Source organism: Xenia sp. Carnegie-2017, unplaced genomic scaffold (assembly GCF_021976095.1).
Source record: "Xenia sp. Carnegie-2017 unplaced genomic scaffold, XeniaSp_v1 HiC_scaffold_22, whole genome shotgun sequence".
NCBI classification, from domain to species: Eukaryota; Metazoa; Cnidaria; class Anthozoa; order Malacalcyonacea; family Xeniidae; genus Xenia; species Xenia sp. Carnegie-2017.
In genome coordinates this window covers 5,904,516-5,916,113 of record NW_025813485.1, presented here as the reverse complement: position 1 = coordinate 5,916,113, position 11,598 = coordinate 5,904,516, and the positions used below count along the sequence as shown (strand labels likewise).

Below are 11,598 nucleotides of genomic sequence, written 5' to 3'. Positions count from 1 at the left end.
AAGAATGTAATAACTGCTGTTAATAATCTTTTATATTCTCCTGTTGCCAAAATGGTCTGATTTGGCCATAATTGAATACTACCAACATTCCAGAAAAATATATATCAGATAACAGGTTCGTTGAGAACCCAATTGACAATGAAAAAATGGACTTTGCTATGAAGGATGAGCTTGCTCTTATTTAGCAATTGATTAAAGTCACGGAACTTCATTTCCTAAACATACATATTGATCATTTATCAACTTGTGCAAGCATATTTCACACTCCATAAAAAATGGCATCAATAGTACTTCTTAAAATACTCGTGAACATTAGTCGCGGTAATACTTGAATGAAGAGACCTTTAACCTTGTATGGCTTTTTATATTTACCTCATAATCGTTCACGTTTTCAAACAGCAATTGTTTGCTTTCCTGTTCAAGCCAGGAAACAATAATATGTTTACAAAGGAAAACATCAACACAGAACCTTTGTTGAGGGAACCGGATAGGAAGAGGTATGTCGACTTTGAACTTGGATAGAGAAGTGATTTAAACTGGAAATTGCCATATGATTGATAATTTACTTTTTATACTTTGACGACGATGTTCTGAACTGACCTGGAATAGTCAAATATAACATATCATACATTTCAACATTTCAACCCTCGAAATTCTTAAGGTATGATAAATTTTTCATTTTGATAGTAGATAATTTTATTTTTGAACTTTTCAATCAGGGATTGATTAGCTAATTTAATCCATGTACACAAACATGAACTTTTACATCGTCAAGTAAAGCATTTAAGACTTTGAAACTAGGAAACGTTGTATGAATTATTATTACCTTTGTTGGGCACAGTCTAACAAAAAAGAAATTTATTGCATCACACTTCTTATCGTTAGATTATTTAACTTGTTATTGCATGCTATGGTGCATTGAAATTAAATTTAAAATGATCTTCACAAAGAATTGATTTCCATAACATATGATTTTTGTTTTGGATGCTGAGAACATTTTGGGTGTACCTTCCTACAAACAAAAAGTAGCCTTATTGCTACCTCCACTTTTCACAGGATTTTTCAAGTGCATCATATAGACAAGAGGGCGCTGTACTGACTTGCTTTTCTGATAAAGCAAAAAATCAAAATGCTGGAAAAAATACCATGGAATCATAGAAAGAATTCTGATGACATTTAAGTCACCCCTCCCCCGCCCTGTTTTAACAGCGAACCATATCTATAGATGTTGCTCTGTAAATGACGAGTTCCAGCGCATCAAGTAATTGTGCAACGAATACATTAAAGAGAAACAAGAACCTCTAGACATAATTCCAAATAACATAAATTTAAAATAACGATAAACAATTTGTACATATTGTACAAAAGACAAATTTCCTCTCAGGATTTTCCGGATACACGCTCGTAAATGGGACACAAAAACATCAAAAGCTCCGACACGACATTCGAAGAAAAGGCGATTATACTATTGAGTTTTCCTGACAAGCCAACTCCCAAGGTGAAAAGCGCACGATATTTATAATCATTGTCGATTTCGATCATTTATCAAATTTTGTTTTCAACTCAACAGGGTATTCCATTCAGCTCTATATGATGAATCCAAAACTTTTTTCTGGTAATTGATTTAAGCTGGGGGCACGCTAATTACCAGGATGCGAAGTTCAAGTTACAGTACATAATCTTGTAATTAATAATATGATGTACCAAACGGTCCCGTAAGCGACCACAACCTGGTGCCCACTCACGGTGATGTTCTCTTACGAGAGGTTACGTGAGGTAATAACGTAATGGAATGGTAAAACACCAAAAGCAGTGTCTGCAAACACGACCTGCCTGTTATGAAAAGGTGTCATTAAACGAAGGCTTGCATTCGTACATGGAAGGGCCTGACTAAAAATTTCTGTAACATCGTTATTTCATGTTGCAATTTATGTACTTGGTTTAGATCCTTGCTTTTATATTTAGGTAAATAATCCAAATGAATTAGTAATAATGGACCAAAGCCAAAACCTTGCCGTGTGGTCGTTTTTTTTTTAATTTTTTTGGGGGGCCCAGTTAGTTGGATACGACTCCTGCCAACGTTCGACCGCCTTTTTTATTACATATATTGCTGTTTTATCTAAAATCGTACTGTGGTCGATGGTATCGAATGCTTTTTTCGAGAAACTACACAACCCCATTCATACCAGAATTTAAACACCCTATGTCAACATTTTTTTGTTGAGTAAATATAGTTGAACGATCTGATTATATGGAATGTAAATTTGTTGCTACTCAGAAATAATGTTAAGATCATCGGACACAAAAATTAAGTGATTAACAAGCAGAGTCGTAACAAAATGCAAATATACAAGAAGCAACGTTCCTTAACAACTTTTGCAAAGTATCCAACAAAAATACTCATGCATATTTTAGGCCTGTTTCAAACGTCGAACTTTACATGAACCAAACGCATTAAAGACAAAAGAAAATGAGATGAACTTCTTCATTATGGTAAATCAAAGGTCATTTTATGTATTTTAAATTTACAAGGAAAAGTACATACCTATATAATACATAGAAATAGGACGCAACTTTACATAATTGTTGGTACTCTTTTATTTTACAAGTTATATAATAACCACTATTACAAGAATTTAATGAATAAATTATATTATCTCTGCTTTATAGAAATTCTATTTGACAACTGTCAATTTGACAGTTACAACCAATTCACAAAATTTTCCTGCATCTCGCAACCAAAATTTGAGCAACATAACAATTAAAAATTAAATGAACATAGCTCAAACCAATTTCCTCTATATACTTTTTCATTTTGCTAAAATCTTGCTGTCTTAAAACCAATATACCAAAAGTGCCAAGTGCCATCTTATTAAAATTTCCTAATTTGACGAAACTGAATTACTTAGACCAGCAAGATATTGGCAAAAAACGTGCAGAAACTCCGAATCTGTAACGGAATGTTTGGTCGTTCGAAATGCTTCAAGCAGGATAGTGTCGTGCTGGGACACTAAGAATTTGAGTTCCTAAACAAGGAAAAGAAAATCTGATTATTCTGCAACTAAAATTAAATACGATTAGTTTGCATATCTGAATACTAATATAAATGTTTAGGAGACGAAAGAAGTTTCTGCTACATAGTTTAAAATGCGACAAAATGAAACTGACTACAGTCGCTATTTTATATAATACAAAAGGTTTTCTAAAGAGTGGAAGCAGGATTTGAAGTTGAAATTTTGTTGCATTCTTTCTAAAATTGTAGATACATCGTACTGCAATAAAATGTTCATAGGGATCAAGAGGTTTTGAGTTAAAAATTGGGCTTTTTTACAAATTGTTGTAGAGCGCCATTTGAGTATAAAGAAACAATACCTTACCTTCTGCTGGAACTCAGTGATTTGCTTCGTCCGATAAAGCTCTTCTATGGAGTCCAAAATTTGTTTCCATTCTACATAAACCATTAAAGTATTAATGATAGTAATTCGAAGGTGTTTAAAAAATTTTTAAAAGATTTTCTCGCGAGCTGAAGCATATTTAAAGGCGAGAGATAAAAAAGCTAAATATTATGTTCTTTAGAGAAAAAAAATGACAACTACCCGGCATGGCATCACTCTAATAATGCATTTTTACATGGCAGCTGAAATTCAGTTTTCACATACATCACCTTTGTCGAGCGCATCAATACCAAGATCAAGAATGTACGCCGAATCTGTCGTCACTTGGGAAATATCACGAAATAAATCGTACAGTTCTTGCGTATCTTGGTCGAGAGATGGTAACTCTTCATCTAGAGGAGACACGATTGCTTTTGGTTCAGGAGCTGGTGGCGGAACAGGTACATACGTAAACGGAACGGAATCGCTGCTAGTATAATTGTTCGCTATGTCACCACTTATCTCCACATTAACGCTTAACGGAGATGTTACGCACGATGCAGGTAGAGGTGGGGATTTAACCACACACGCACCCTAAATTTTGAGATAATTGCAGAAACGACGGGCGATAATGTGAAAAACATCAGTTCACTATGATATAATGCTGACTAGAAACTTACCGTGTTTGATTTGCTTCTGTTTATCTCCCCATAAGCTTCCCAACCTTCGCCTAAAACACAAAGGAACTTGTTTGGTTTGACTTCTCTGATTAGCATAACTTGGAGGAATTTTCAATTGTTGAGATGGAATTCGGTGTTTCTTAGTGGGAGAAATTTTGAAGCAATTCTCAAGCAAATGACGAAACCCCCTTTAGTCCCTACCCCACCAATGTAATACTTGAGAATTACTTACACTACATTACACAACGTACGAGAACATTAAAACAACAAAATATAAACTACTACTAACGTAGCCGCTCGAGCTTTTAATATCCGTAAAGTTTTGGCTTTATCTTCAACAAAACGTAATAACATACCCTAACAGCCACTAAGCACAATTTGAATGTCAGTAAGAAGTGACAAAAAATTCAACCACGGATGTTAAAAGTCAAGCCACATAATAAAAATACAACACGATGAACAAAATACCAACACAACGAAATACTAAATACAACAAACTACTTGACGTTTGCAACTGCTTTTATCCGTCCCTTTACAACAGAAAATTACAAAAGCAATTGGAAACGTCGCGATTGTTTGTCAATTTTATCGTGTGAAGGGGAAAACCCATGCAGACGTTGTTTCAGGAGGCGATGAGAGAGACATAAGATATACAGCGAGCATAAAATTACAAATTAATCAGGGATTCATCACCCAACCTCCCCTCAGAAAGTCTTTCACGACAACTAAACGTTAATTTTTTCGATTTAGTTCTTACTGTTCCTCTCTCTGTGAGAAGATTTTGTCTAAAAGATCACAATGACTAGCACGAATGCCACCCAATACTGTCACTGTAATCAAAGAGAAAATTTCTCAGGGGACATTCTACGAATCCAGCCGTCATTATCTGGAACCAAATAGAAGCAAATCACAATAAGCGCAAGCAAACAGAAACTTTTGAAATGGACTAAATATTAAATTGGCCAACAATTTTTTAAAACTTTCAACAAAAATAATACTTTTCCCACGTATTTTTGAACATAAATGTAACTCCGTCAAAAGAAATCAAACATGATGACCAATGATGAGTATATGTTGCAACAAACATGTCAAAAATTAAAAGCAATCATAACTTTTTCCATTGAAAATACGCAAAACTACATTCTTCGTAAACTCGCAAACAAAAGATTGCTGTTTTTACTTCTTTACTTCAAACAATTTATAAAAAACTATTGTAAAATCGATGTTGTGTTGCAACAATACTAGCTAAACTTTATTCCATTTCTTAAGTTCCTGTTTTTAACACTACACTGTTGAAGATGTGTTTCCTAACAGACGAAACCTTAAGTTATTCTCATGAATTCAAAAATTTGCGTTAATCTTTCCTATCATTATTTATTTAGATATAGCAGAAAAACGTTAAAGTTTTAATCATATGATTTGACTATAGCAATGCTTAGCTAAGTCATTATTTCAAATTAATTTATTGTTTTAGTGAATGTGGCTCACGTTTTTTTATTGTCACGGGAGGATTAATTTAGAATTAACCAATGGTTGATATCTAAAACATTTTGGTGCATTAAATAAATTTAATGATTTAGGTGCTTCTTGATTTAAAACCGTCAAACATAGAAATCGTTTTAACAGCCATGAGAACAACCAATAAACATATCCTAGAAATAATACAATACTTCATTACTGTATAAGTAGTTTGAACAAAACCTGTAGGTTTTAATCCAGTAGTCTTCAGCGCTGGCAGGCACTGTACATATAAGTAAAAGATATAGCCAAAATCAAGGCTTAATGGCACAATACAAGCGGGTGAAAACTGTCACACACAGAACATAGTTAAAAACGTCAACTTGCAGTAAGCAAGTGGCACAGGGGCGAGAAGTAGTAAAACACCATAACCCCCAAATCCAATGTTATCCACTGGACAAAATGTCCTTTGCGGAAAGACAAAGTGATAAGGATATACGTTAAAATAATTTGAAAAAAAACAACCCTCGTGATCATATTATGTACAATTCCCTTCGTACTATTAACCAGGCTTGGACTGGCTTGTGTGCATTGTGCAAGGGCACTGCCCCCCCCTCCCCTACTGGGAAATAAAAATGTGTTCTTATTGTTTCAAATTGGACAAATTCTTGTGAAATAAGTAACAATTAAGGAAAAATAGAGGCAGAAAACACTTTGGACCAGCGTTCAAGTCATCGGAAATGGAGCAACACGTATCTTTTTTAAAACAAACTACTTTACTCACTTAGCAACTGCTCTGACATTGAAATTTATTTAGTGTAAATTGTCTTTTGCAATATAAATCTTTCAATGTTTCATTCAGCAGGATAGAACAATATTCACCTCAAGAAACGCGTCAAAATTTTATTCGAATAGTCTTCACCCAATTTAAAATAGCTAGTCCCATAAATGGAAGCCAGTCCAAGCCTAGCATTGAAATTTTAGTTTCTTACGAAATTTATTTATTTTCCTTTTTGGAATCAGCAAACTATGAGCCAATTCCAACTAAGAAGCAGTAAACAGAAAGTAAGCAAACAAGTCAATCAAGAAATCAATTATTTTTGCATACTGAATCGAAGTTGAACCTATTAATTGTACTAACTCAACTTCTCCTGTTGTTATTGTTCAAATTGTTCTAAAACATAAAACAAGTTAATAACACAATTTGAAAGTAAAAATAAGTGTTCCTTTCTTTGCAAAGAAACTGTGCAGCGATGAGAACACGTTGAGCAGGCAAAATTTTTGAAGCGTGTTTTTGTCAAGTCCAAGTAATAGAAAACCATTCTATCAAACTTAGACAAGTTTTAAAGAATTGAAAGTTTCAGTTTTTTTCTGAACTTAACGCAATATCAACAAAGTATGATTGAAGATAGCAATAGAAATAAAATAGAAAAGAGGTGTAAGATTTTTCATTTTAGCCTTCAAAATTAACCGAGTGCATAAATTAATTGATTTGCTGTTAAAATTAACTGAAGTCCAAAAGAGAATGTGAAATGGGGAAGTGTACTGTACACATCTGAGCATGTACAACAAAACCTTTTGTTGAACCCAAAATTTTTTGCAATAATTTTCAATGAACAATGAAAGTTTGCAAGAAAACATGCAATTGTAGTTAAAAATTCTCTTTATCTACATGCCAATCTTTGAAAAGAAAATCAACTTTATTAATGACTCAAAATGAAATCAGGAAGAAAAATATGAAATGAAGCAGAAAAATGTTGAGTTGCAACAAAAGGTCATATATGTAAAACAAGGAAGGCAAAAATTACATACCACTAGGTAATTCTCCATAGAAACGCACTTGAAAACCTGCAATAACACAAATTACTTGACTACACAAAAATTTGTGCATAAATAAATCAGTATTTTTCTACACACCTTTTAAGAATTTCTTTCCAATTATGCCAATTTCATCACCACCAGTAACAGAACCCTCAACAGGTTTCATCCACCAAATTTCAGGATTTCCAGGAGGAGCAGCTATAGAAAACACTCCAATGGTTGGTGATTCAACTTCGACAAAATATCACCATACATCAACAACCATATAGTTTTGCTTTGGTATTCATGGCAAGAGTGAAAACACTGTTAGACATGAGCATATGGTCATAATAGGGAACTTACTACATTGAAAGACTTTGGATTTGCAAGAAATTGTTTGTTTGGGGCTACCAGGAATTTCTGCAGTCATTACAAAACATGCTTCTTTCCTCTCTGATTTCCAATTGGCAGGGTTTAAACCTCTTCTTCGAAGTTCTTTGTCTGCTTCAAAATTTCTTCTCCTCTTCAAACTTATGCAATCCAAACTAAAAAAATTACACTCTTAGGTTCTAACTTTAAAAAATGTGTTAAAAGTTATTTCTGTAGAGGTATGATAAAACTGAATGTGTTTAAATTTTGTCACACTAGCTCCTGAACTGACAGTGCATACTAACACAGCAGTCATCTCAGTCTCTGGACCAACCAAAACTTGAATGGCAGTTACTTCATCCTTCAAAGTAATATTACGACAAGGCAATTTGGTCGAACCAGGACCACATAACAAATGAAAATGAGGTGTGCCATTGCTGGTAGCAAGATACACAGTCACCCATAAAGGGGCATTATAACCTTGAACCTACAAGAAGTTATAATTCAATACAACTCTCACTGTACAAATATTGGACTTTAGGTTTCAAAACCAGAATTGGCGTTGATACCAACCATAAATGTTGGAAAAGTGAGCTCAGTAGATCCATGAACAGGTCCACGACAACCTTCACTTTCATAACGTGCTCTATAGTTCTACATAAAGGAATTTGGAAAATTGAATATAATAAATATCATTTAACAATCACAAACCAGGCTTGCCAAGAAAGCTAACTTGTAAACTAAATGGCAACTAAATAGTGGCTAAAGCATTCACCAACACAAAAAGCAATTTAAACAAACCAATTTTATTTTAAAAATTTAATGTTCAGTGAAAACACATTACTTCTGGCACAAACCTTTTCAGGCTCTTCTATCATAACAATTGAAGGTTTTATAGGGATTGAACATGGAGCAGTTTTCTGTTTTTTATTTATAATGCTCTCATTGCCTAGAGATGCTGGTCTTTTAACACCAGCAGTCTGCTTATTCTGAGAATCACTTTTAATAACCAAGGATTTATGCAGAGATGGGTTGTTTTTTGCAAGAGAATTAGTAACAAGTGTAGTCAAAAGATTTGATATCAAAGACCGCTCTCCAGCAGTTTTTGCAGCAACAAGAAGCTCTAATAATTTTTTCACTGTTTTTTCTGCAGCTGGAACGGCAGAAGTTTTTGTAGGCGAAAGCTGGGATTCCCAGACATCTGGTGAACTAAGGCTTTTTTCAACTGGACTTTCCTGACCCGAAGAAAAAGACCCATCTGTTGCAAGATGTGGCGAACTGGGACTTGATGAGTTACCAGAGTCGACACTTGATGGACTGTCAACGCAAGGAAACCCGTGAAGCAAATTCTCAGACATGTCAACTAAAATGCAATTTTATTATACAACTGTTATTCTGCTCAACATACATCAATATAAGAAAAAAAATTTTTCAATAAGATAAACCTATATTACAATACATCTTCTATGCTTGGTTTATTTGCTTGATAGTGTTAACATCATAGATCATGCTAGGTAGCAAGACATTTCTAACTTAAAATTAATCTTTAGAGAGCAATGGCTGGTGATGGCAAGATCTCTCCTTCAAGGGAAAAGGGTGAAGGGCAAAGGCCTAGGAAAATTAGCAGTTACATAATTATATCTAATCTTACTTTCAATATTCAATTGAATAGTTTGAGACCATAAAATGGTAATTTATGGCACAATTATCCCCACTCAACCCACTCATCCACCCTCTACCTTCCTTAGCTCATATTAGACATGAAAAAAATCATCAAAAATCAGGATGGTAGCTTAAGTAGTCACGAATCTTTTGTTGAGTAATGCACCTATTTCAAGCGCGCTAAAAATTAACATTTAGGTAACTAATAATCTAGATTATCAATAATTCCCTAATTAATTTCACCAAATTTAGGTTCAATATATCTCATCTGGCAAGTGTAGAAAAATGGGTTATCGAGATAGAAGTAGAAATGAACATATTTTTTCAGCATAATATTTCAGCGTTCGATAAAATGCCTTATTTTGAAGTACTTTTAAATAATTTCCCATATCAAGGGCACTAGTGACTCAAATACTGAAAATTTCTCAAAAAATCTTAAATAGCAAAAATTGTAAAGCAATCAATAGTTAAAAATTATACATAGCAGAAAATTCGAGACATAAACCGAAATTGTCCATTATTTTATTGTTGAAATGTTTGGCACTGCATGATTGATTGACCGCCAGTTTTAATGTCTCTCGCGACATAATGAAAGGAAAATATGTACGAAAACAACTGAATTAAAAGATAGAATGGCGAACAAAGCTATAGACAACTTATCACGGCGTTGTACATTTCCAACGCGTTCAATAAGATATTTATTACATTAGTTGTATTAACTTTAGGCTTATCAAACACCCTTCAAAAGACAACTAAAATTCATCTTTCCTTAAACGCAACCACAATTTGACGAGTTCTATCTAGTTAAAAGAACACTGCACGATATACTATTATAATTATTACAGCACAATATACGCCTATCGAAAGCGATTTCTCAAGAAATTTATGTGTTGAGACGTGCATACACTCGTGTTCCCTCTTACCTTCGTTTTGTGGACTGGAAGACTCGTCAAACGTAAATTTTCCGCTCATTTTTAACAATTTAAGGCAACACAAGTTTCGTATTGATTGGTATTGATTTCTTGAAGTAGATTTTGAATTTTACTTAAAATTTGAAGAACAAGAATACAAAAATTTCCGCTTGGACAGTTGCCACCGACATAAAATTACATCAGTTTGATCATCTAGTGCCAGTTTTTTTGCTCGGTCTAAAGCTAAATTCGCGCCGAATACTGGGAGCGAGTTCCCATATTTGGTAGTTTTCCCACAATGCATTCGTGCTTTCATTCCAAATTTCCAATCTTCCAATTTTGAAAGGCAAGTGTTGATCAAGATAAGTCATAATTATAAAATAAAAAAGCACAATTTTCAATTTATTACATGAGATGTGATTGGAAAAAGTAATCATAAACAACGATATTTCATTTACAAGAACAAAAATGACCGAATTCTGCAATTTAAATGGTCACATTGTAAAAACTATGCAATGTATTTGTAATTTAAGCTCGAAAGACACGCCACATGTCAATCATGGTGTTCGATCACATTACACGCAGTTAGCTCAGTTTCTATATATTCAATTTATAGAAATGTGCAGGAATGATCCAAGCAGTTTTCAGCGGTAAAATTTCATATTTTAACGATTAATTTATTGGAGCAAATGCACTAGTCTGAAAATCCCTCCCTCTGTTCTGTCAAGACGACTGGACTGAAAACAAAATGTAAACTCAAAGTAAAATGAAATTCCCGACATTGTCTTTGGTCTTATAACAAAAATGCTATTTGAAGAAATGGATGACTTTCTCAGCAATGAGCCCCGCGATGGTGCACTAGTCTGTTCAATTTCAATCAACACCAAATGGAGCTTGCGCAAAATGATGAGAGAATAGGGAAGTTTCACAGGATATTTTTCCATGGAATGAAAGAATTTTGCTAGTGAGACGCATCGCCAAAATTTTAACCAGCGTTGAATATATTACGTCTGCAGAAACTGCCAAACTTGTCATAGAATATAAAGAGGGGGCTGAGCCTCATTGCGCTCCTGCCCCTCTCTAATAATCCAACTGAAAGTCTTTGTCTGTTGCAAATGCTTTTCAGAAATCATAAACACTAGCAGCATCAATACACTTCTGTTTCGTCAAAATTGCATGCGCTATTATTACTTACACATTTTATAAGCGTTAACGGAGAAAGGAGCACGTTCAAAGTTTCAAGACTTTATTCTTCCGCTTGTATCACGATAAGATCACCTTTGACTGAATCGCAGCTATTTTATATTTCGATTTATAAAAGTCACGAATGACTATTTGAGCAAT

At 34.1% G+C, this 11,598-nt stretch overlaps 1 protein-coding gene across 2 annotated transcripts; it reads right to left on the bottom strand.

Annotated features, from left to right (window-relative positions):
* Positions 1-2,488: 2,488 nt before the first annotated feature.
* LOC124445308 (nuclear factor of activated T-cells 5-like) lies at positions 2,489-11,577 on the bottom strand. 2 transcript variants are annotated; one of them, XM_046996020.1, is made up of 11 exons: positions 11,450-11,577; positions 8,539-9,044; positions 8,255-8,335; positions 7,987-8,168; positions 7,676-7,857; positions 7,430-7,531; positions 7,325-7,360; positions 4,055-4,104; positions 3,665-3,968; positions 3,378-3,448; positions 2,489-3,026 (listed from the first exon to the last, which is right to left on the bottom strand). In XM_046996020.1, exons 1-11 carry the CDS (start codon positions 11,451-11,453, stop codon positions 2,883-2,885), a joined length of 1,662 nt encoding a protein of 553 aa, XP_046851976.1. In that variant the 5' UTR covers positions 11,454-11,577; the 3' UTR covers positions 2,489-2,882. The 2 variants fall into 2 exon arrangements, with proteins under 2 accessions (XP_046851976.1, XP_046851975.1); XM_046996019.1 differs by lacking the exon at positions 11,450-11,577 and adding an exon at positions 10,267-10,491.
* Positions 11,578-11,598: the final 21 nt, after the last annotated feature.

What these genes read in the sequence shown, in the direction of transcription:
- LOC124445308 (XM_046996019.1), bottom strand. Translation starts at nt 10,315, where the DNA reads ATGAGCGGAAAATTTACGTTTGACGAGTCTTCCAGTCCACAAAACGAA. An exon ending in TCACTTTTCCAACATTTATG is followed by an intron (nt 8,169 to 8,254) that starts GTTGGTATCAAC and finishes AACTTCTTGTAG; the next exon opens with GTTCAAGGTTATAATGCCCC. An exon ending in CTATGGAGAATTACCTAGTG is followed by an intron (nt 4,105 to 7,324) that starts GTATGTAATTTT and finishes TTTGTGTTTTAG; the next exon opens with GCGAAGGTTGGGAAGCTTAT.